This window comes from Juglans microcarpa x Juglans regia, chromosome 8S, assembly GCF_004785595.1.
Source record: "Juglans microcarpa x Juglans regia isolate MS1-56 chromosome 8S, Jm3101_v1.0, whole genome shotgun sequence".
NCBI lineage: Eukaryota > Viridiplantae > Streptophyta > Magnoliopsida > Fagales > Juglandaceae > Juglans > Juglans microcarpa x Juglans regia.
Window position 1 is genome coordinate 13,588,244 of NC_054609.1, and position 27,654 is coordinate 13,615,897.

Genomic DNA, 27,654 nt, shown 5'->3' on the forward strand with positions numbered 1-27,654 from the left:
TGTCTGCAGAATATATATATATATATATATATATTTGTATATATATGAAAATTATACCCACCATCCTCTTAATTATCATCTCCTCACCATTATCTTATTTGGCATCCAATTATAGTTGGATGATAAGGAATAAATGATAAATAATTTTTCAATCATTTAATGCCACACTAGAGAATGATGAAAGGATCGATGACGGTAAAAATGATGGTACGTAGCATTTCTCGTATATATATTTTGTTGCAAAATATGTTTTGAGTTTACCCTCAATCATGCATGCAGCTCCCTACCATCGATTTATCACAATTGCCAAAGTATATCATGCATGCCTCACTTTTAGGTGAAAAATCCAACATGGCATGAAACCTAGTTCCTTTTGATGGATGCAATATTATGATAAAAGATGTATTTCTTTACACGAAATATATAGATGTATGCATAATTTTTACATCTATAAATAGATATATCTATACCATTGATCTAACCTGGCCTCTTGAGTGTTGTAGTGACTTAAACAAACTCAACAAGGCTAGATCGACAGAAGCACAGAGCCATTATAGCATTACAGAAGAAGACTTTTTTCTTTGATCAAAGAAGGAAATTAAGGAACTATGTGGAGGTTTTATATATACATATATTTATATATATAAGAGGGTGAATTTATCTAGTACATGGAACTTTTATGCATGAATGATCTAGCTGCATGCCAACCATGAGTGTTTGGTTACCATGAAACTTCCTGGCTCATCCTTTGCTAGCTGAAGTGATATATATAGGTACTGCTCCCTTTCTCAAAAATTTATAGAAGAAAAAGAAAAAGAAAAAGAAAACAAGTACTACTTAATTCATGTTAACCGCGCGTACCATCTATGTCGATCAATTGCAAGTTAATATGGTATAAGACTAAAGCTGGGAGACACTTCCATTGTATCACTTGACATGCACTACCTTTCCTTGTACTTTAATTAAACATCTGGTATTGACTATTTAATTAGAGATTTATACCTTGATCTATAATAATTAAAAAAAAAAAGAATTACATATTATATATATAAACTTCCACTGGAATTCCAAATCTTGAAATCAAGCCAGCCATCAAAACTTTTTATATTACTTTCTAAACCTCAATTTAAGTGTTTGGCCAAAACGATAAGTTTTTTTCAATAACCCTAACTGATCAAATTGTAACCATTTTTTCTCAGATTAAACCAAAAGGGTAATTAAGGGTGTTCTAAGAAATAATTATAGTGGTTCATTTCCTTTTTAAAGAATTCTGAATTGGATATGAAACAAGAGAAACTAAAAGTTACTTCATACTTGATTGAAATTAAGAGATTTATTAAGAACTTCCAACCCCAAACATTTTATTTCCATATATAATAAATTTTGGAAAATGTTAGTGGAGCCCCTCAAAGTTACTGCTCAATTATTTTAATTTTTTAATTTTTTCATTTTTTTACTTAATGGTTAAAAAAGTGACTATTAGTGAAATTGTGTATTGTTTTTATTTTTTTTAATGATTAAAGATTGTGAGGGGAACTTTCCCCTCTCAAGAAAGGCCCATAGAATCTTGGCCCAAAAACCCAGCCCAATAAGGATCTAATCTAGACAAGAAGCAGATTGTCAATCGGGAAGGGGTGCCGTCTGGTCGACAAGACAGTTCAACCTGACACATCGGCGGCCTCCCTTGAGAACTAGGTATGCGTGGGGTACACAGGAGGTGTAGAGGACCCTTAATCCATCAGCATCAGAGCATTAACAGCTCCCATAAGCCAAGTTGAGACTTAAGAAATTGCCTCATATTAATGACGATGAAAATCAACATAGAGCTCCGCCGCATTTAAAGATTCTGACAGGGAGAACAGTGCAAGGAGTCCAGTGTGAGGAGTCTAGGTCTCAAAGCAACGGGCTTGATCTACTCACCAAACTTCTGATATAAATAGCCAATCTCAAGTACGATAAAGGGCTTTGGTTTTTAAGTTTCCTTACTTATTTACTACACTCCAAAAATATTTACTAACTTTGGCATCGAAAGCTTCCCGGCCCCCAGGCCGCCCTCTCAAGCCTCATTCATCCTTCTCTTTGCAGGGCCCGTCGTGAAGACCTGAGTTGTTAGAGTCTGACCCAAGGATGCGCAAAATACAACCTCAACGAGAATACTAAAAAATTGTTGAAAAAAAAATAGACTAGCAGTATGCCCAACATAACCACTAGGCAGCCTACTAGCATTGTCCATAAACTTTAGCATGATTCCAAGCGGCCTAGCTAGTATGAAAATGTTTAACCCTAATTCAATTTTCAAATATCATAAATCCAACCTTATCTACAAACATACAATATACTTGTCTAAGTTTCATCAATATCAAATCTAATCACGATGTGTATCATAAGTTTTTTTTTTTTTTTTTTTTTTTTTAAATATCTCATATTGTTACAATTTGTCAATCCCCACGTGAACTAGGAGTAAGGCTAGATATAGGCCCATGGTAAGTAAATATTGTGCAATCAATTGAAAAAGTAGGGTCCGTCATGAAAAAAAGTATATATTTTTCATATCAGTTATACATTTTATCAAAGAACTTACATAACTTGCATACCCTGAACTTACGTAAATCATTTTTCCGTTAAAAAAACTGCTACAAATATAAAAAAATTATATAAAAATAAACTCACAAACTGACGTGACTTTACGTAATATGTTAAATCTACTTTACATTAAAAGTAATTTTACAATCTGACGTACTGCATTAAGCCACATTAATTTATAGATTTACTTTTATGTAATTTTTTTATGACTAAAGTATTTCTCTTCCGTTAAACCCGCCGTGTCCGCTTTCCTTTTTATATATAACTTTACTTTCATGTAGTCTCCTTGTTGGTGGGCCTATATTATTGTCTTTGCAAGCCTATATATAACTTGGTTGGGCCTTTAAAGTAAGGTTTTAATACCTAAATTCATCTCAACTCATCATTACAACTTTTTTAAATTCTAACACAAAATATAATAAATAATTCAACTTTTTCAAAACTCAAAATAATAATAATATTTTATCATCTCTATTCAACTCAACTCAGTTTAACACCCCAACGTAGCTTAAAACATCATACAAAATAGCACAGTAACATATGATATAGGCCATCAATATGATAAGATAATATGGGATAGTGATTGGGTTACTATCCTATTACTACCCATTTACTAGTCATAGTTCATTTCAAGTTTTTTTTATTTTTTTATCATTTTCTTTTAAGTATATTTTTAACATCCTTAACTATTAAGAAAAAATTAAAAAATATATAATTTTACTAATAGTCACTTCTTTAACCATTAAATAAAATAAAAAATTAATAAAAAATCAAATATAAAATGAGTAGTAAGAGAGTAGTAACTCTATCATTTTCCATTGATATATATGGCCTGATAATAAAAGAACTCGCAATTAAATACCTCAATCAATATCCTATGTTAAATAAGAGAAAATATATTTACAGTTGTGAATTGTGCAACCGACACGTAATCGTTTTGAAAATAAAACGAATAAAATATGATATCTACATGAAAAAATTAATTTTTTAATAATAGATCTCGCTCTTTTTTAAAGTAATTACGCGGCGTTTACACACTTTACGATTATATAAAAAGTAGTCGTTAAATAATTAATAAAAAGATTGCAACGTGGCATACTAATGCATGCTGATCTGGCATTGTTTTTTTTTTAAAAAAAAAAATTGATTTAGGAAAGTGCAACTTCTCGTGTGTTTGAAATTGAAATCGAAATTCCAATTAATTGGAGAAAAAAAAAAAAAAAACAGGTGAATGAATGATGAATCATAGCAGCTACGTATCTATGATCTTAGCCTTTGTGACCAAGAGAGAAGATCAGGGAATTAGTACTATGTTACGAACCAAAGCTTTAAAGCAATGGTGCGCAGGTAAAGTGCGCATTAACATCACCATCCTCCATAACATCATGACAAGATGCCATTGCCCATCAGATTTAACAATATATGTCATGGTGCTCATTGCCACTGTTGTCATCATGATTTCATGTCTTCCCCGATCGGATGTCATTTTCATTATCTGCTGAATTATTGGTCTGTTTGATGGGGGACAGAGTGAGGCCACAGGGATTCATCATCATTCATTATTCATTAAGTTTATAATTTTTCTTTATTATCTATAATTTACTCATGCACCTAATTATATACAGGAAAATTTTATTTGTAATTTTGAATGAAAGATTACGTGTACAACCTCATTGATGAATTAAAATTAAAAAAAAAATATATCATTTTAAAAAAGATATTATTATAATTTTAATTTTTTTTAAATATAACTGTATAGACTTGTATGAACAGTCTTCATTTAAGGATTGTGCATAGATTAACTCTTGTTAATAATGGGTTTTTTTCTTTTTATCACTCTCTTTGGCACCGAAACAATTCATGTTAACTTCCATGAAAGCCAAAGCCAAAAGAATTCCAGTTCTTTTATTTTTATTTTTTTATGTAAATAAAATCTTCATTTTTCGTGTAATAATAATAATTTTGAGTCTATAATTTGGATATGATGATCAATACAGAACAAAAGGATAAAAAGATGTGGATATGAATAATAGGAAAGTCCCACCACCATCTCCATGAAGACTTGAACTGAAAAGCTCTGCCACTTATCCACCAAAGGAAATCACATTTATTGCCAAGCAAACTCCAATTGGCACTGGACCTCCCTTTTTTTCTTTTTTCATGATATATGTTTTGGTTTGGTTTTGGAAATACCGTAAGAAACTTATCCTATTAGAGCTTATATCCAGTAATCTGCTAGTTTATCGATGAATATTTTATCTGCTGAGAAAAAAAATAAACTCCAAATTATTAAGATTATTGACTTAGATGAAGTTTGGATAGTGAGATAAATTTTAGATGAAAATTGAATAAAATATTATTAAAATATTATTTTTTAATATTATTATTACTTTAAAATTTAAAAAAATTGAATTGTTTGTTATATTTTGTGTGAAAATTTAAAAAAAATTGTAATGATGAGATGAAATGAAATATTTTCAATATCCAAACGGAACAGTCCAAAGAGGATTTTGAGAATGAAGTAGTTATAACTTATAAGAGTTAACTTTTATTAGTTTCTACCGTTTATTTCTCTCCTAATTAGCCAAAAAAAAAAAAAAAAGGAAAAAAAAGGAACCAACAAGACTATTTTCCATTATAGTGACAAGAACACAAGAAGCTAAGCATGGCAGCTACTTCAAGTAATAAATCAGCACAAAGAACCAAACAAAGGGAACATCCACAGTTTGTGTAGTTTTCAAAGAGTCTCCCCTCTACTTCTGTAGAATCTTGATACTTGGACTGTTGGATTTTATGGTAGAATAACATCAACTTCTGTTTATTTTCATTCTAATCCAGAACATACTCTGCCAAACTTGCACTCAACTGTGCTTTTCCCTCACTTTCATACAGCAAATTGCCATACCCACGTCTCCTCCCACTTCAGGACTTCATTTCAAGTGTACTTTTTCCCCTTATCGGAGAAAGAAAAAGGTTACAACTTTATAGCCACCTGCTCAAGAAAATGACACCTAATTGGCAGGCACAGAATCGATTCCAATCATTCTCATTGAAGCCTTGAGATGAGACAAATATGAGCAAAAATTCTATGTGCAGTCACTTTAGCGTACTCATTGCGGACTCTACTTATGTGATTGGCTGCATCACTTTTTTTTTAATATAAAATAATTGTTTTGGTCAATCACATCAGTGGAGTGCACAAGAAGTACGCAAAAGTAACTGTATGTAGCAGAACTCAACAAACTATGGCCTTACCGATCAAAAAAAAGTTTGTTAGATGGCCTTAATATCTCCTAGCTGAACCAGAAGGGAACTCTGATTCAAGTTAGAACATCCAAAAGTTGTAAAATGAGCCTCACATTTATACCATCTTATCCACAGAATGCACTTAATAATGATGTTTCTGAAGAGATTACAAACCACTCAGATTCTGCCTAATTAATTTGGTAAGCAAAGTACACGTTAACCCTCTTTCACAGTAACAGATTAGTGTATTTTCCATTCATCTTCACTAGTTGCTATGAGCCAAGAACAACCTTCCTTTCGCTCCTGAGCCGGAGCCTGCACTACCTTCGGGACTTTCAGAATGTCTTCGAAGAACCACAAAAGAACACAAGACCTCAAAGGTAATTAATTCCAAACCGTAAAGTATAATGCTAATGAAGAGAACAAACCTATTAAACATATATAAAATTTAACAAAATCCACTAAACAGCAGCAGCACAAATAAGGGAAAAAAGAAGAAGATATAATTCACTGCAAACTGATAGCAAAGAACACTTTTTGAGATATTAAAAGTGGGAAATGAACATCAAGCATCCATACCATTAAGCATTAAACTAGAATCAAGCTAAAAAAAATAAGTTGATCATTGCTGTTGAACAAAAAGGTAAGTGCCAATTGAAACAAACGTGCATTAACAATTTCTAGAAATTCATTGGTTCTGTGAAATGAGTTAGGGAAGATACAAGTAGTTCTATTTTATACAATTGAATGCAAGATTAGAAGTCAGCAGCTATGTTCTTGTTTTTTTTTTTGTGTGTGTTCATTTCATCCACTCGGTAATCATCAGAAAACAATCATGAAGTCGAAAGCAGTTTCATCATGATGATCTTGATATCAACCATTATTAGGGGGAAAAAAAATAGTTTGTTTCCACCATATTGTAGGAAATTAGTACATAAAAACACACTCATCTTGAAAGGCAAGATTCCTCAAAACCGGCCGGATGGCGGACGTGCACAATTCATTCATCTCATAACCTGCAGATTACTCAATAATATATGACAACACAAAACAAGCACCAACTAGCATGAGAGTATGAAAGAGGGAAAAAAAAAAACTAAAAATCAAGGCATCTACGATTCTATGAATAAATTCGAATGGAAAAACTTCTCATAAAATCATCATCCCAATAAAATTGCAATGAAATGCTCCAAATACACCAGAAATCAACAGATGATTTGGTAACTAGAAAATGCAGAGAGTTCAAAATCTTCTAGTCTCTAATGTTTCACGATCTTCCTATTTCCACGAAATGGTAATACACAGACCAGAGAGAAGGTACAACGAAGACAACACGTCCCCTCCCTCCACGCCGTTCTTCTTCTTTCCCATAAGTACAAAAAAATACCATTTTTCTTCATTTGCTTTGCCACAATTTCTCAGCAACCAAACAGGGAATATGACTAAACAAGCCAATAAATGCTAGAGAGATAGAGGATGAGCGCTGGATGCAGAGGTTTATCGACCGATTCATGTTTTGTGCAGTCTCACAAAAAATCCCCAAGAAGAGGTCGATGAACCGCTGCCTCCAGTGACTTCACTCCCACCATACCAAATGCCCACATAAACAAACAAACGCAAACGAAATTACAAATATTCGCCTACATTTTTTTGACCAGAAACAAAACCCAACAAGGATTTAGATACCACAAAATAGAAAAAGGAAAAAATACACCCGATTAAGAACAACAAGAGTAAATGGCGTAAAACAACACAAATCTGAACAAACCATAAAGATCAAATAAAGGAACAAAAAAAAGAAAAAAAGAAAGAACAGCTAGAGCTGACTTGTCCTTTTGGCATCATCCTAAATAGCATGTACTTTTGTAGAGAGAGAGAGAGAGAGTGAACTAAAACCAGGAATCTGAAGGGTCACCATTGCCGAATGTCTCTCTCTCTCTCTCTCTCTGCTTTGCAAAGAGAGTGGCACAGTGTGACCTTTTTTTTTTTTTTTAATCGTGTTTGCGATAACATTGAAACTACGGTCTTTAATCCAGTTTTAGTTCAGAAAAAGGATAACGCCAAGCTTGATAATGAGAAGCAGCCATGGCGTGCATGATTGGTCACATGGAATCATCAAAAAGTCTCACTGTTCAGGGTGAGCTATCACTTTCTTTTTGTTTTTTCTTTTCGAGATATTTTGTCTCTTTCACTAAAAACAAAAGAAAATCATTAGATATTTTCCCAAGTGAAAAATGGCCTAATTCTTGTTCTCCATTACAAAAGTTTAAATCCATTGAGATAGTGTAAAATCACATAGCATATTGTGATGTTTTTTCTAATCAGCATATTGTGATGATGCAAATAAAAGAAGTATATGAAACATCAAATAATAAATATATGTAAATTTCTTCGTTAACATATCAAATACATCACTGATGTAAAAGCATGTCAGATCAGCTTGGGTAAAAAAGTATTGATACCTTAATTTTTAATGGATTTTATTGAAAATGTGAGTGGCTAACTCGAGTGTGTAATATATGCGGTGTATTTGGGTGAAACGGAATCAGCGTTGCTTTGAAGATAGGAAACGTACAATGGCAGAGCTTCATATTTTTTTATATACACTATTGCTTTGATTTTCTGCTATTATACTTAATTGGAACAATGTGCATGATTTTCTATTCTTAATTTATCGTTCCTAAAATATATTTAAGTATTCTTTTGTATATTTTCTGTGTACACAAACTATACTTATTTCATTGATATCAATGAAATTTATATACTTCTTGTCAAAAAATAAAAAACTCAACAAGGAAACATATTGGAAATTGCCATCAACATGACTCTAGCAGGAGCTAGTGAACTATGTTTTAGGCCTCATAAGTCTACCGGAGGTTTGGGCATCTTCTTCAATATAGACCTCCTTAGCCCATTGGTGCTCTAAAAGACTGTCCTATATCTCATGCAAGCTGGAACTGCTTCTAAGCCTTCACTGACTTGACTTCTGCTGGTAGATTGGATTTGGCATTCCAATTGGATTGGACATAAACATAATTGCAGCTGTCTGCTACAGTTGTGTAAGCCCAAAAAAGTAGCTACAATTTCTCAAAGTACTCCATAATAGAGGAATAAGAAAACTCAGAACATTTACAGGCATTAACTCTGCAAGTGGTTCTTCTTTGAGTTCAACTTTGATCAATGGCAATCACGCAACTTCGAGCATAATTAAAGAGAAGCAAGAAAAAAATAAAAAGAGAAAAACAAGCAAGCAGTTCCATTAATTGTAAATTCCCAAGTGTTTTGTTTACATTTATATGAACTGAGACAAAGTATCATTTCACACTTCTAAGATAAAGCATTGGAGTAATAATAAGGCTTATTCACCATTCAATATAATTCAAGCAGTGGGATAGGAAGACTCCATGGCAATGCCGCAAAGACCTTCTTTAGCATCAATATCTCTTTTCATCCTTATGTATCCTTCTTCACCCCAACTGGTGCCCCATGAATTCTTCACCAACCAATACTTAGTTCCATCTTTTGCAGTTCCATAACCTACTGCTGTAACACCATGATCCAATTCTGTTCCACATTCTCCTGTGAAGACCCCACTTGAGTAAAACTGGAAGTCAGAGCCACTAGCATCAATGGCAACTGAAACAGGTTGGTTGGCAACTGCTTTAAGCAGTTCCTTCTCATTGTTGGCAGGAACATCTTCATAGCCTGCGATCGTGGCTGCATGGGATGCTGCCTTGTTTTTGTTGCATGTTCCATCCACACCCTTGTAGGGATAATTTTCTTCAGTTGTAAGGCCTTTGTTTTGGATGATAAATTTAAATGCATCATCCATTAGACCACCTTCACAACCTTGGTCTTCACCGCTGGTGTCACAATCAACTACTTCTTGCTCTGAAAGAGAGACTGACTTTCCATTTGTGATGCTGGTGATCCCCTCCATGGCCGCAACCGCAGAAAATGCCCAACAACATCCTAAATTCATATTATAACACAAGGTACTCGTGTTAGGAAAAAAATCGTGGTTGGATCAAGATCTTCTCAAGTTTTTGTTCAAACTTGATGGGTTTAAATTAGATAGAGATAGACATGTAAAATGGGTCCCCCAACATATATTTCTCATTTAATGATGTTCGAATACGGACATCAATAAATGTTGTAGAAACCACTTCATTGAGATCTTTTTTCCAAATGATCTACACATAATTATCTATACAATAAATTCAGAATTTAATGCAATTACCACATGTTCCTTGGTCCTTTATGGGTGTAACAGCTCCTTTCTTTCTCCAATCAATGCTAGATGGCACAGCAGTAACATTCTCATACCTAAATGCTGTCACTGGAGATGAAGTAGGATTGGAGGTCCTTTTGTATCCATTGTGAGAGGCTTGAAATTCTTCATTACTCTGATCAGCAAAGAGATTAACACTCAGTTTATAAGGTCGGTTCCCAACACTGTTGAAAGACTCAATGTACTCAACATTGCGCTTGAAAATCTGGAAACGCATTTCCTTCTCTGTAATATCCTCATAACTGCGTCCATAGCGAGCCATCCATTGCTCATGCCTCTCCAACATGGAGGACGGTTCATGCAAGGTGCGGCAAGTGGCCTGTGAACTTGCCCAAATCCCCAGCAGTGCCAGGAAGATCAATCCCCTTGCAGTCGAGATCAAAGCCATATTCTTTCTCAAAGTATACTGAAAATAGTTACTTGAAATGCTGATTTTGCTTGTATTTGTGAATATGATTAGAGAAAAATGGCTATATATAGAACATTCATCAAGTTTTTGCTCTTCAAAACTAATCTTTTTACACCTTACTTGTACGTTGTTCAGCTCTTAATCAGCTCCGTGTACGTTGTTCTAACTTGGCATGCATCTTGCCTGCATGTGCTTATATATATACATATAACATATATATATATATATATATATATATATATATATATATTTGTATGTATCTTTCATTACAAATTTACAATTTTATTAAATAAATAAATCAATCAGGATGGATATATGGTTTTGGAAGTAGTCATCATCAGGATAGTTGGGTTGCTTGTTTTGATGTTTGATGTGTCTGATATCGTTTCTAGCTTGTATATATATTATTTCTTGCTCAATATGACAAAATATGGTAAGAATATTCTTGTGTTTGGTGCTTCCAATTCACTTATAAAGGAGGTTTGCCTTCAATTTTAACTTTAATGGGACCACTCCGTTGTTTCTTTTATCTGTTTGACTCAAAAATATTCAGCTCCCTCCCGGAGCAAATGTTCTACTGTGACTAATCTTTGCAAACCATGTATTTCAAGCAAAATGAAAATTTAGGTCCTCTATTATTAAAATATATATATATATATGAACAGGTCAGTCCAATGTTAGAAAAGAAAAACCGGAACCGAACCAATTTCGATCGATTTTGAGAAAAATGAAACTGGTACCGGACCGGACCAAACCCGATACCAAACCAAACCCATTGGTCTGGTTCTATCCAATCTAATTTATCGATTTACCGATTTTTTTTTTCACCGCCGGCCGACGGCCAACCCAATAACTTTCAGGCCAAGATTACTGCACTTTAGGGCATATAGAGAAAGAGAAACATATCAGGTAGACTTCATAGCATGTCTCATTAAATACTCAATAAATATTTTGAAACTAATTTTAATCCTAGGAAATTTAAATCCATAACCTTTATGGTTTATTCTATTAAGGTATTTAGCGTAAATATAGTATTTTTTCCCCTAATTTTTCAAAACCATAGCTAATTCATTACTTCCTCTTTTAAAAAATCATTTGTGTATTTTTTTAAAGGAAAATTATAGTATGCCTCCTAAGTTTGTTCTCTCATTTTGACCGCTAATATATTTAATTTTTTTTAATTTATTGTTTGCTTAATAGTTAAAGAAATGACTTTTAATATATTTGGTGCATTTTTTTAAAATATTAAAGATGTTTAAAAAATATGAAAAAAAATTAAAATATGTAATTTGTACTAGTGGGCAATGGGCACACCCAACAGTTAAAGTTGAGCGGCACACTAGAGCACCCTTTTCTAAAATATACTAAAAAGTAAATACAAAAAAAAAAAAAAAAAATTAATATGTACTACACTTTATCGGTGTACTAAGCATTTTTGTTTTCTCATGAATAATGCTAGAGCCATTGTTGGGGTTTTTGTTGGTTCTAGCATGTATCTTTTTATGTGTTTTTTTTAGTTTTTCTTATAGATTTTTTTTAACAATTTTAAATATTTTTAAAAAATAAAAAAAATACAAAATTATTAAAATATACTTCCTTAATCATGAATTAAAACAAAACTAGATTTTTTTATTTTACTTCATGATTAAGGAAATATTTTTTAATTATTTTTTTTTACTTTATGATTAAGAAATTATTTTTTAATGATTTTCTAAATTTTTTTTAATATTTAAAAATATTAAAAAATCTATATAAAAAATGACTTAAATAAAATATATAAAAAAATACAGGCTAAAGCCAATGGGAGTTCCAAGCAGTGGCTCTAGCATTATTTTTTTTTCACATCGATGTCAAATTTTAAGATTTTTTACGGAGTTATAGGTTTGGGAAATTCAATTCAACTAAAATAAAGATAAATATTGTATATTATAAATATTATATATTATATTTTCATCTTATTTATATTTCATGATACATTGCACTGTCCATAAACTCATATCAACTCAAAAAAAAAAAAAAAAAAAGCAATTAATAGTGCAACGTAAAGTAGGACCCTAGTGGGACCCTTTCCTCTCCGACTTTTATTTTTTATTTTTTATTTTTTACTTTTTATTTTCCTTCCAGTTGAAATTTTCTGTTTTTAACCCTAGGTGGACCTTTGTTCACCTCATAAGGCATGATGGACTCTTGCACTCGGTTTATGGAATTTGGTTTATTCTTGTAGCAGTTTGATTGATGACTCCACCCAACAAGTATTCATTACAATTTTTTTTATGGAATTTCAATGAGACTTGAGCCGTTTGGGCTGATAAGCCCCACCCGAAGGGAACATATGGACAAGCCTTATGGGCATCTAGGGACTTCGCCTTCGGGAAGGGAAAGAAAAAAAATAAAAAATAAATTTACCTGGTTTATGACTCGAGAATTATTAAACAAAAAGTTCACATAACAGGTCGTTCAAACAAAGTTTCGATAGAGAGTTCACACCACACTTATTCGAGCAACATCAGACAGAGAATTCATTTGAGCGAATAATCTAGTAATTGTAAAATTAAGATTTCTTTCATACAACTTTATAAATATGTAATTAATGAATGTTACAATTAAGGGTGTTCAACCGGATCCAGATCTGGATATCCGATCATAACCGGATCCAGATCCGGATGTTAAAATCCAGGCGGTTATCCGTCCGGATTAATCTGGATTTAATCCAGACAGATAACCGGATTCAAACTGTATATCCGGATTGTAACCGGATATCCGGATTTAATCTGGATCCAGATTATAACCGGATTAAATCCAGTTTTAATGTCTTATTTTTTAAAAAAAAAAGACTTTAAAACTTGAAAAAAAAAAAATTTATAGCACTTGTTTTCTTTAAAAAAATTCTAATATGCTTAAATTGCCCAGATTTTTTTAAGAAAATAATTTAAACACTTTTAATAAAAGATTTTTATAAAAAAAATAAATTAACAAACAAAATAAATAAAAATGCAAAATAAATAATATTATTGTTACATCACAATGCAAAACATAAATTTACAAAAAACAAAATAAATAATAATACATCACAACTAATTAACTAAAACATAAATTTACAAAGAACAAAAGAAATAATAATACATCACAACTAATTAAACTAAAACATAAATTTACAAAAAACGAAAGAAATAATAATACATCACAACTAATTAAACTAAAATATAAATTTACAAAGATCAAAATGCATTAGTCTTCACAGTTGTCTCATGTTCTTCTGCATACCCCAACATGGCTATCAACCTTCTTCAACAGCCTCATTCCCAAGGCCTGCATTGAAGGGAACCCTCTAAGATCAGGAACATCATACCTTGTACTTGTACATGGATTCTGCAAGCTGAGAACAATAGATATGAAAAGGTAAATTCAAATCAACTCCAAGAAAAGTTGCTCTGACCCACCATGGATAGAGTTTGATAGAGCCATGTGATGTACATCATGTGACTACTAGAAAAGTGCACAAATAATAGAAACAAGATAAACTCATCATTATATGATATCATCATAATTTTTAAGCTCAACCACACAATGAGAACACCAATACTACCCTTTCCCTATAGTAACAACAACAATTGTTACGACTAATACTGGATATGATATTCAAGAAGCAGCAAAAAATCCAAATTATCATAGCATAATGGATATGCAAAAGAAATTGTGAAATGGGGCCTAAAACTCACCTCCTATTGAAAATATCAAATTCATTTTTTAGCTAATACGAGGCTTTGGATGCTATATATTTGCTTCTGTTGGTGGTGCTGGTGCAAGTCTTGCCTGAAACTGTTAATGCCCTGAAGAAGATTGTCTTTATTCTCTGTGCAAATAAAATGATAATAGAAGACCTCAGGCAATTAAGAAGCCATGCATGTAAACTATTATTGTCATGCACTTAATTTGTTGATCTGAGCTTTAATAAAATGAAAAAGTAAAGAAGTCTAGTCTGAACATAATAAACATAATTTTAATTACTCAGATTATACCAAGAAGGAAGTTAAAATAAGATCCTCATAACAACTCAATTAATATCATAACAACTACAAACCCAGAAGCTGAGAGAAAGAGAGTAAAAAAATTATATATATAAAGAGCAAAAGATAAGAATGGTTGAACTAAAACCTGGTGCTATTTCTCCATCCCTACTTCATGTCACAACAGATACTAATAATTGTAATAATAATGGGCCATACTTTGGGACCATGTAGAAGATACTGGAAAGGTTGAGTTTGTTTGTCAAATCAATCAAACTATTCCAAAACACATCTCTCTTAGTGAGATCCAGCAACTATGCACTTAGTAGTTCATTATAATTTATATTCCTAAAGCTTAAAAAAGGAAAAAAAAAAAAAGAAAAAAGAAAAAGGCCCATCAACTAAATTCCAATTTCCCAATTTTTGTTCTCTTTCAATTTATTGTCAACAACATTCTCATTAGGATCTTTTGTTGGAAAGAAAATGGGAGCTTGGGCCCTCTTAAAGAAGTTTTTGCTCACCCTAAATTATAATATGCCATTTTTTGAATCTATAACAATGAGTATCAATATGAGAAAGACACTTTTTCTACTTCGAAATTAAGACTAAATAATTGATGAAATTCAAGAATTACATCAATCCCACGTACACTAGCAATACCTAGCCCTTATAATAATGTATAAATTTATGTGATGATGTCGCATAAAACAGTGATTAAAACTAAATCTCATGTCAAAAACAGAGCAAATGAAAAATAATATAAACTAAACAAACAGAGTATTACATAAAACATTGATTAAAACTAAACAATTTTGAAAAGAGCACAAATTTCTTAATCAGAATTAATTAGTATTGCCTTCACCTCCTATTTGAAAAGAACACAAATTTCCATGAAATAACTAAACAATTTGTAATCACCTCCTTAGAATATTAATACTTGCATGCCAATTAATATTTGTTGTTTTTAACTGAACTTAGTTTAATATATTTTTTCTCCCATACTCATTAGTTATTCCATTTACTTTGTGCTCTGTTATTTGTTTTTACAACTCGGTTTTGGGTGGAGTGAGAGTTCGATTCTTAGCTCACATTTCTGACAAAATATCCCAATGCTTTATCTTGCTGAAGGAAAACAAGGAGAATAAAACGAAAGAGGAAAGCAAAGAAGAAAACGCAGAAGAGAAAAAGGAAGAAGAAAGAAAAAACCCCTCTTCTTCTCTCTTTCATAACTCAGTCCCATCGTTTACAATCAAACCCTAAAACACCCAAAAATATAATAAACTGACAGAGTAGAGAAAGAGAGATGATAGAGTAGAGAAGGACCTGACTTACGAGCTTAGAATTGAGAAATGTTGGATGGTAGCCTCTGCGTCTCTCTCCCAGATGCGTAAACTGCAAAGGACTTCGAAAGACGAAGGGATTCAGTAAAAGAGACAAGGAGCGTCAAAGAGAGAAGGCAGTAGAAGAGACGCCGCGTCGAACAGAGAAGGCAGAAGGGATTCGGAAAGGAAGAAGAGACGCCTGCGTCAAAGTCTCGAAGAGAGTAGGGTTTGAGATTCAGCAGCGTTTTGAGATTACTGATTAAGCGATGGGGTGGTTTTTTTTTTTTTTTTTTTTAAATGACCCGGTTACGGATAACTGGGTCATAGAACCGGATCCGGATTCTTCTGACCCGCCCTGGTGTAATCCGGGCGTATAACTGCCCGGATGCACCCGGATTTTCGGGTTTCGGACTAGATCCGGAAAAAAAAGGGGACCGGTTGAACACCCTTAGTTACGACCATCTGGAAGAGTGTATTTCGTCCAAAGTATACTTCGCCATTCATCATGATAATAAAATCCGTCGCAACTCCATAGATGTAGGCACATTGCCAAACCGCGTAAATCTTTATATCGAGTGATTGATTTCTTATTTTACTTTATTTTCTTGCACCGTTTTCCCAACACTCTAGAGGAATTGACTTTGCATACAATTGATGCAGAACCCTTGCTCTGCTCTTTATTTTACAAACCACATTAAACTCATAATCTCCAAAATAGCAGAGAGTTCATTCTCCAAGACTTGAAAATTCAGTCATAGGTTTCAAAATTAAACTGAAATTAATCCTCAGTTCCCATACAGGTTCTGGATCTAAGACGCCTTACACAAGACAAGAGACAGTGTTTGGATTACAGGGAGTGATAGATTGTGATCAACTGCTTAGAAATCACACACACACACACACACACACATTTTAAAGTCAATGTAAGTATAGATATGTAGATAAAGATGCAGCTAAACTTCTTGTATTTCCCATCTACTTGTCATATTCCAAATATATTTAACGGCTTCAGTGACAAATTTGAGTCTGAGATAGGATTATGAACATCCTTCAGATCTGTCCATCTCCCAATATTAGCTATTCTGTAAGTTAAGAGAATGAGTGACACTAGAAAACAATGAAGTTGCTAGAAAACAGGTATCATATCAAGGTTACAAACTACCTGCATTTCCGGAGAATGGATGGCTGAGATACTATGCAATACCATGGAAAAGTGTTGCTCACTTGCAATAAGAAGCTAGCTTTGTGAATGACAATACTATGCAGATGATTGATGAAAAATGTATTGGCACTTGAGCACCCTTTGATAAGCCATGTTTTCCAATCAACAAAATCCTGAGAAAATGCAGCTTGTTCTTTTTCCAGTAGCCGTTTTCTTAGTTAGACCTGTGTAGCTCCAAGCAACAGACACAAAAGGAGAAAGCACCATTGGCTTTGAGAAGATTATCCCGTTTAAGCTTTCTATGTCAAACATCTGATAGCGAAGTTCATCAAGTACAGAGGCAAAAAGACATTAATATTCTTACAGATGGACAACAGAAAGCTCCAATGTGAATCAATTACTTATCTGTATCATGATACATTTAGTGCATCAAACAGGAACGATATAAAATTACATATGATCTGAAAGCAACCAAAAATTTGAAAATTTTTGGGAGCTCACAAAACAGAATTCTCCTAACCAAAAATTTAGAGGACACGAGTAAACTTTTTTTCAAATCATCACCTCTGGCAGTGTGGCAGCTTTCATCGAGCAATCAACTTAAAGGATCACCTCCACATTAGTTATGTACATTGAAAAGAAACTTGTCTTTGCAACATTTCTTTACCTAGTTTTGCTAAGAACCTTCACAAAAATACTTTCGTCAATGGCCCGAACCGTTTGGGCTTTGCCTCAAAACGGGCGGTATATCCTACTGTTATGGGCCTTATTGATCTCTGCCGCACCATTTCACAGTATTCAGGGTCTTCTAATTGCCCATCTGTTCTTATATACTGTATCATCTGATGATACATGGGGAAAAACCGCACTTGGATGGATGCATAAGTGAAATATGGGATGAGAGAAGTGACTATCACAAACAATGTGAGGAGCCAAAAAAAGGGGGTTGGTGCACATGCTTCAATAAAGACCTTATATGCAGTTGTTGAAATGTGGGGGTCGATTGCTCCATATGCCAAGAGGAACATATACCAGAATATAGTGCCACCCCAAATGAAGAGATGCTGTACATATGTGAAATAGTTTATGGATAGTGCCATCTGGCAGTTCACCACCCACACAACACAAGTGTACATGGTGGTTCCAAGTATTTCCAATCCTACAACTTCCCCGCCTTTACGAAAGGCTTGATGCTCCATTGCACGGATGCAAAAGAAGAATATCACAGTAGCGCCCAGCACCCCATTGAATGCCCAGCCAAGGATCCGAAACCAGCTAAATAGGATGTTTTGGACACCTTCTTGGTACAACAGAGGGAACTGCAAGGATTAGCTAGGAGGTGTTAATCTCAGTGCCCTTTACTTCTAGGACGCAAATTTGAAGAAATTTCAAAACTTGCAGTAATGTTTCTAGTTTCAAGGACACCTTAAACTTCCTATGAATTTGGAAGGACAAAAGAAAAGCATCAATACATGGGATTTACCTTAACACAAAGCCGCGCAGAGACATCCTGGTCAAAAACTCCTAAGGCTATCACAGGAAGCGACGTGAAGAAGACATTATAGAGTGAAAGATACCAATCATTGTATGTAGGTTGGCCTGAGAATGATGCATAAGCCTCAAAGAAGACGAGAGTGAAGCCAAAAGCAATGTTCTTGTAAAAGAAATAGCATATCTGCCAAACAGAAAAAAAATGTCAACCATCAATTTCTAAAAGAAATAGAGCTGGACCCCCTAAGAATTTTATTGAAAATGAATCTTCAGGCATTTTTCAAATTTGTTTCTCCATTTCATTTAAAACCAAGTGAAAATATTTCCCAATTGAGTTAGAGATTCATTCAGTTTAAAAGTATATCTTTTAATTTCGGGTAATACCATTGATGAGATCCTTCTGTAACACCAATGTCCGTGCACAAGAAGCAAGCGCTCCAAATACCGGAACTGAGCAATTGCAATGTCACTTGACATGGCATTTTTCAAATTTGTTTCTCCATTTCATTTAAAACCAAGTGAAAATATTTCCCAATTGAGTTAGAGATTCATTCAGTTTAAAAGTATATCTTTTAATTTCGGGTAATACCATTGATGAGATCCTTCTGTAACACCAATGTCCGTGCACAAGAAGCAAGCGCTCCAAATACCGGAACTGAGCAATTGCAATGTCACTTGACATGACTGCCTGGAATTTGGAAAGTATTTGTCAGAAAGGACAACAGAAAATATATTTAAGTGAAATAAATGATAAATTTTTTTTGTAAGTACAAATAAATGATAAATGGGCATAAATGATGCGAAAAGAAACATTCGAGCAATATGAATTTACCTGCATTCCCTCAACACCACTGATTCCGACTCCAATATCTGCTTCTTGAAGCATTCCTACATCATTTGCTCCATCACCAATTGCTAGAGTTGTATTACCTGTTGTACTTTTGACCAGTCTAGTAACCTGCATTATCAAGTATCACCCTTTTAGAATAAGTTTTCCCCAACATTGCTAGGAACCTAGAATTACAAGAATGTTTGACTGCTTTTACATATATTTGGATATTTAATTAGTGGGATACGAAACAAGGTCCTTTGAAGCAGATTGACAGAAATGCTTTTATCATTAATGTTAGTTAAAGTGGGGAAAATCCCCTTTTCGCAAATGAAAGGGGAAAGCAACAAATTACACATGCTAGGGAGCCCATCACTAGCCAGAGGGATGTTATGGAAAATGAACTTTGAGAGACATGATTCTTAATTCAATAGGGTTGATAAAGGATTCTGTTGTGCTTACTAGTATCAAAGACCATACCAAAAATCTATGAATATGCAAAAGTTTGAGCTAAATACAAGGTACAAAAAACAAAAACAAAAGGAGAACTTACAAGTGCTTTTTGTTTGGGAGAAGAACGGCAGCAAATAACGGATGCACAGCCAAGGGCAAGCTCTAAAAACATGTCCTTGACATCGTCCTCTAAAGCAAAGGCGAGTGACTTCCCATCAATGATCAAAGCCAGTGCCCCTGAGTTTTGAGTTGATGTGGAAAGCAGTTTTTTCCCCTCACTTATCTGGTGGCGAACATTTTCCTTAAATGCCTAAGAATCAGCAAAATCCCATCAAGTTCACAAACAGATTACAAATTTGCACAATGATTTGTTAGGGCTGTCAAATATTAGCTAGAATCCTACTTTAGAGTCAATTTTTAATGCCCAATGCATATGTGTCTGATACTGTTTTCGGCAGTGCAACTTGCAGTGCATATATTATTTAGTTTCAAAACAGGTGGTTTGGACCCTTCTGCACTTGAAACAAAGAAGTTCAATACATTTTTGTTGATGCTCTATGTCCATATTCATTAGTCCTATGGTCAGTTTCTAGCATGTCCCAACCCCTGCAACCAATGAACAAAAGATTTTATTCCTAATAGCTGGTGGTGTCGCTACCTTCTGCTCTTTCTGATTATCAAACATAGTTCCCTTTGAACTGCATCAATTTCTCAGAAGATCCAAAATATCTTTTTTGTTTCTCCCAGTTTTATGATATATCAATTAGAAATTGATGAAAACTTGCACTGGAACATCATGAATTCATTGGCCCTAATTTTTAGAAATTTCATAAATGTTTTGCTAAGGAAACATTACAGTTGATGGGGCTTCTACACGATATGAATGCTCCTAAGAAACAGGTTTCCTGAGAATGATTAGAGACACGAAACAGATTCTCTTGGAAACATGCACATTCCACCTAGAAGAACAGAAATTACAAAAAATGTTCTGCAAAGCTTGTGACCATTCTTAAAGTTGATATGACAAGCACTAAATAATACAGGTATATGATGATCATTCCATATTTAGATTTTTTTTTACCATTCGAGGTTATCCATGTTAATGATTAACATGATAAAATAGTTAAAAGATAAAATAAAATATCACAAAACAACCAATACAATTCAGATTTACCTCAGCAACAGTAGCCTTGTCCCCCACTTTTTCCAGCGCTTTGATTTCCGGTGTCTTAGAGCTGATTACTATTTGCTTCATTCCTTGTCTAAGCAAACTACATGCAAAGCTGCAAAAGTAGAAGATTAATGAGAACAGAAATCCAAAAAGTGAAATCAGAAATATTTTCTTATTGCAGTCAACATCTACTGGCAATCAAAGTCATCCACTAACTGTACCCAATATTGATTGCAGTCTCCATTTTATCTCCTGTCAAAACCCATATCTTGATTCCAGCCTGTGCAAGCCTGTCAATGCATTCAGGAACCTTTCCAGCACAGAGAAATAAATATTAATCTCAAATTGATGAACATCTAAACATTTTACAGAAATGAATGACTTGTTTTGTTTAGAATAGCAATTTCAATTTTTTTAAGAATTTAAAATGAGTTTATGTCAAAGCAGGAATTTAGTCGGTGTTAGGATTTGCAACAATGAGCTTAGGATGTAAAAGTAAATAAATATTGACTTCTCAACTAGTTTCGCCAACCAGTTTTTTTAACACTACAAATGAGTTTATTCACTGTAAAATGCTATTTCGTTTGCATGGGTTTCAAGTCTCTTCATTGCTTTAATTTCTTAAGCCTACCCCATTTTGAAGTTTGTCTTCAACTGCAGTGGCACCTAGAAGAATCAAATCCTTCTCAATCTTTTCTGCCACTCCATCCATCATTTCCTCACGATCTGCACTCACTGAGTTTTTGGCCTTATTAAATTCTGTGTTGAACTCATTGGATTCTTCCTCGTCCAGTTCTCGATATGCAAGTACCAATGTCCTCAAACCAGCATCAGCATACTCATTAATGTGCTCCTTAGTCTTTTCTTCAAATTCCCTTCCATTCTTTGCAAGTCTTTCAAACATGACGCTGATAGAGAGATAAATTAGAAATAATATAATGTGTTGAAGTCCAGATAAATTTGCAAATTTTAACCACCAACATAGTGATTCTTTTCTGTTCTTTTTGTTTTCTCCTTATTTTTGTTGTAGTTTAGCATCTATACCATTACCAGAAAGACAAACTACATTCTGCAATTTATAATGGCACAACAGAGTTTGTACGATGATTATAGCATACTCTAAATAATTTTTCAAGTTTTTGAGAGATGCTTATCTTTACGAACCTGTCAGCACCTTTACAAAGGAGTAGTATCCTTCCGTCCTCCTTTCTTACAATGACAGACATTCGCTTTCTTGAGCTACTAAATTCCAGGATATTCAATAGTTTGTAAGACCTGTTAAGATGAATTATGCTCTTGAAGCCATATATCTCCCAAAAGTAGAGTTACTACTTGCTACCATGAGCAGAAGAGAACAGAAATATCACCCATGCTACTGGCAGCTAAAATTAAGTGGGTGAGCCAATATATGTGCCATAGCAGATAAGGAATTGCTTACCATCATAAAATGTGAATACCAGAAGATATCTAAGTGCAAGAGACTGACCTCTCAACTTTACTGCTTGAGATGGGATCAAATTCATGCAGTGAGATGCTTGTTCGAGTCCTCTCATGAAATTCAAACCCCAGTTCTCTTGCTGCAATCACAAAAGCTGCCTCATCTGGTGATTCAGCTTCATAAGAAATTTTTCCTGTTTCTTCATCAACTTCAGGTATTGCAGTATGGCAGATGGCCAGTAACTGTAGGAACTTCTGTATTACATCAGCTCGAGGCTCACTGACCCAACTATCATTTGTGACCCTTTCATCTATGAAGTTAAACCCTTTAGTGGATGTCCTTGCTTCAGTGGAATCCTCAACCCGGCCCTCTTCATCTGTCACCTCTTGAGCTAAAGGTGACCCATTTCTCCCAGCAAGAGCTCTCTCAACTTCCGTAACTCCACGCCCGTAAGCATTCCCAGCAACAGAACACTTCATGAATTCCATTGAGTTGCAAGTCAAAGTTCCAGTCTTATCAGAAAGTATAGTGTTAACTTGGCCAAGTTCTTCATTCAAATTTGAGGTACGTGCACGTGCTGGCTTGTCAGCTTCTTCATAATACATGTGTAGATCTTGATTGATAAATACACTTTGAAGAACTTTGACAATTTCTATAGAAACATATAAGGAAATGGGAATTAAATAACCATACAACATAAGGGCGGTCAAAAAGTGCAAAATTGCTGCAACCGGCGCTCTCTTTGGGTCATAGTACTTTGTTGTCTCATCTGGTCCAAGGTACCATCTTGTGATCCCTCCATTTTCAAGGTCCTCCCTGGTTAAAATTCCAAAGAAAATTGATCCAATAAAAGATATCAACACTATGATGGAAAACAAGAAGTAGACAATCTTATCCATCCTTTTCTCAATTTTACTCCTCTTGGAAGGCGGAGCAGTTGAATTTTGCATAAGCTTTGTATCATGGCCTGTAAAGACCACCACCCCATAAATAAAATCTGTGTTTCGGAGTTTTGAGCCCCTAAGCAGGAGCTGCTGAGGCGCAAGAGGGTGCTCTTGTTTCTCAAGATGCAAACCTCCTACAAAAGAGTACAAGTTTGCATTTGGATCTTCACATTTTATCACGGCCTTGAAATTTTGGAAGCTCGAGTCTTCATGGAAGTTTGAAGTTGCATCCAATGCTTGTTTTAATTTCAAACTGGTTTCTCCATCTAGATTCATAGTCTCAACGAAGCAAGTTTCTTCCTCATGACTTGAAGAAAGTAAGATGAGATCAGCAGGAAAAAATTCATCCTTTTGCACCCTCACTATATCTCCAACTTTCAAATCCATCCATTTAGCATTATCAAACATGCCATCACTGTGATGCACTTTAACCTTTCTATTATTCACCTCAATATCCTGATAACATTTTTGTTGAGATGATTATGAACTTAAGGATAAATCACAAAATAAATCACAAAATAGCATGGAAACATCTAGTTATTAGAAATCAAAAGATGGAAGAGAATAAACGGTATTTCTATGACCAACTGCAAATTTTGAAGTTATTATCAAGTATATTTCCTGTAAAAGTAATAGGAAAGAAACAAATTGTAAATGAAATATATTTAAAAAAAAATGCAATATTGGCATCGGATTTCTGCAGCCAGTAGAAACAGCCAGAATCAATCACTGACCCAAAACCCCATTTCATATGAACCAAATTTATCAAAATATCTTGTAATGATGCAAGATTAGTCAATTTTACAATTGGAGCCCCTTGGAATTATCAAAACTACAAGAACTTTCCCCTCACTAAGAATATGGAATACCATTCACCACCCTGCCATACTAAATCCGGGCAGTTAACCAATATAAAACCCTGGCAACTTATATGGATCTTCTTTCAAGACGTCTCCCATAACAGAAAAATTAGCACAGCTCTGAAAAATTGTGTTTAAAGCATGAACAACTTTGAAGCACCAAAAATTGCAGAATTCCCCCATATTCTTCAACATGTTCCGAATATATTTCAGTGAATTCAGTTTGTTGTATTTAAAAGTCAAAAGGAGCAATAAGAACATAGAGTCGCATCCAAGATAGCATTGACACTTGGGGTTACCTGCTTTTTACGCTTCCAATCTTCAAGTGCCTCTTTCCCCATTGTCACTCCAATCACAACAACAAGAGGAAGAACATTACTCACAGGTGAGTAAGGAGAGAGTGGCGTGAAAGACAATATTGCACAGATGAGAAAATACAGATTTGCAACCCGCCTGAATTGCTCAAACAATGATTTGGGGAAGAACATGGTAAGTGTATATTTGGTAGTTCTGACATAATTGCTGCCATAATTGAGTACAGCAGCCTCAAAGCAGTCAGGATCGTTGCAATAGACTACTCTTGAGAAGCCAGGACCTCCAATCAGTGAGTGTTCACCTTTGAATGATGCCCTCCCACATGAGCAGGCATGGATTCTTCTAAAATGTTGCTTCCTTCTTCTACCAGTAGCCATTCTCTGCATCTATCACAAATTCTTCAAACTCATACAGACCCACCAAACAGAACAACTTTGTGCCCCCAAGAAAATATATATATATATAATTCCTGAGACTTAAGCTTTAAAGAAGAAGCTTCAGGCTTTGCGATTGATGACAGATGAAACAACCAAAAAGTTGACTAAATTTCGAGGGGAAAAAAGGAACAAAAATGTATCTGTCTTTGAAGTAAAATTGCCAGAATCAAGCCAAGAAAAAAAAAAAGAACCCAGAATCAAGACCCTTAAATCTCATGCTACTAATAAACAACCAGCATGAATCACGATTTATATCTGGAGATTCAATGAAACAGGACAAAAGACTCGGAAATCTGTCTTGCTCTCGTTTTGTTCTTTTTCTGGGTAACAAGCTATAGACCTGAATACTATCCACTATATATCCAGGCTTGACTTCTAGCCAGCTGCAAAAGACTTTTAACGTGTACGTGGGTTTCCGGCCTCATATAAAACTCAACTACTTCAATGACAATCTTCTTAAGAAATAACGACAAAAACAAAAAACCAAAAAATAATGAACAAAAAAATAAAACCAACACAGTAGAAACTTATTCGAATAAAAAAATGGAAACTTCCAACAGCTTATCGTCAACTGTTTGGATAGAGTTTATATAGGAGTAAGTATTCTAGTTGCCAACTGTTAGATTTTAAATTTAACTGATAAAAAAATATGGAAAAAAAAAAAAAAAAAAGACATTGGAGTGCTGGTCAAGTCTTCTAGAAGTCAAAGAAAAGCAGCAGCGGAATCTGGCATGACGAACTGCTCAGAAACCAATATGGCTGACATTCTGGGTCTGCATTCCTATGCCAATGATGAACCAAGAAATTATTCTGAACTTTCTTACAAACAAGAGCTGCAGATAGAACAAGGTTGCCGGAGAAGGACATGAACAGTTTTTAAAAGACAGTTAATTGCGCCTGTACGCGAGCGTGAATGTGAATGTGAATGTGAGAGAGAGAGAGAGTACGGATTCATTCTCACAGATTAAATTCATTACATATTTTATAGATGACATTTTATCTTTGGTCGATGAGTTCCTTTTTCGTTAATTTATTTTGTTTTTTTATAGGTAATTTTTTTAAGATATAAGTTAAATAATAATTTTTTTATCTGTCTAAATTATATTGATAAGTGATAATTTTAAATTCAATTCTTAATTCTACATTTTATTTTATTTATTTAAATATTTTACGTGTTAGACTTATTTATTAAAAATAAATTTATATTAATATATAAATTAAGGAAAATGCTAAGGTGGGCCACGTTAGCTATTATTAAAAAATAAAATAGAAAAACACAAAATAATTCAAGAGATTTCGAAATTTTTCATTATTCGTCTCTTACCTTCTTTACTCTCTATTTGGATGGTGAGAAATTAAAAAATTAAAAAACTCTCCGGAACATCTTCATAGCCTATTTGATTTCTTTTTAGCTGAATATATGTCTTTGACGTGGCCACCACATGTCAGGAGAAATGCAGAGGCACCGTAGCAATATCCGTAAATTAAATAATAAAATTATATATAATTGTAAAGTACGTAAATATTATATAATTAGTTTAAAAAATAATAAGATTTATTATTAAAAAAAATTAATTTTTTTCATATAAATTATATATTTTATTCACTTTTTCAAAACGATTATTCGATAATTGTACAATTTACGATTATAAATATTTTTTCTTTAATAAAATTTACATCTTTTTATTCGTTTAAACTTTTAGAACAAACGATTAATTTATATTGTTCAATAAGCTTTTATGCTATCATTTAATCAAAAGAATTTTGTTTTCTTACTCGGTTTTTTATTTATCTTTTACTTGTTAAGATAAATATCAGAAGAAATACTGATCTTTGGTCAATGATTTAATTCTTACTTTTTCATAAACTTGTTTTGGTTTTCTTTTACTATATACCTACTTTTTTTTTATACTAATTCAATGGACTTTTTATGCTACTATGTAGTCAAAAAATATTGTATTACTATTTTCTTTATATTTATTTTTTATTTGTTGAAATAAATAAAAGAAATATTTCAAAAAGTCTTATGCACTTCAAAGAAAAATATATGGGAAAAAAAATCGTTTCGGCTAAATTCCTAGAAAAAAAAAATATCATTTGCCTCTCCTTCCAAATAATTAGAATCCTAACAATCATATTATTAAGATTAATACTACTATGTCTCTCCCGTTATACCGATTATTTTATCTTATTGACCTGGTACCACCATATAGTATCAATTCATTTATTAAAAAAAAAAATTAAAAACATAAACATAAAAATCATGTTAGAGAGAATCTAAATTTCAGTCTTTTTCTTTTTGTGTTTTTGGATACTATTTTATTTTAAATATATATTTTTATTTTTTTAATAAATCATATGAAATCTATATCAGTAAAACGAAGTGATGAGTATATATAATTGAGACGACATAATAATATTTCTCTATTATTAAAATAGAATATATACAAACTTAAAAATAGAATAATTATAAGACGAAAGATTTAAAGTTAAAATCTGATTTAATATAATTTGATAAGAATCATAGCCACCCATTAAAGACGAGACAGCACATGCATGCATGCATATGACGTTCATGATTGTCTTCTTCTTCGGGAAAATATGAGGGATTGACCAAATAAAATAAAAATAAAAATAAAAACAGATATGATGGAGTGTGGAATTGGTCAAAAATATAAAAAGATAGTCTTTTGGAT

At 33.5% G+C, this 27,654-nt stretch overlaps 1 protein-coding gene across 1 annotated transcript; it reads right to left on the reverse strand.

Annotated features, from left to right (window-relative positions):
* Nucleotides 1–9,073: 9,073 nt before the first annotated feature.
* LOC121245057 (senescence-specific cysteine protease SAG39-like) lies at nt 9,074–25,890 on the reverse strand. Its single transcript, XM_041143334.1, has 4 exons — nt 25,710–25,890; nt 21,688–21,690; nt 10,070–10,526; nt 9,074–9,801 (listed from the first exon to the last, which is right to left on the reverse strand). Exons 1-4 carry the CDS (start codon nt 25,722–25,724, stop codon nt 9,209–9,211), a joined length of 1,068 nt encoding a protein of 355 aa, XP_040999268.1. The 5' UTR covers nt 25,725–25,890; the 3' UTR covers nt 9,074–9,208.
* Nucleotides 25,891–27,654: the final 1,764 nt, after the last annotated feature.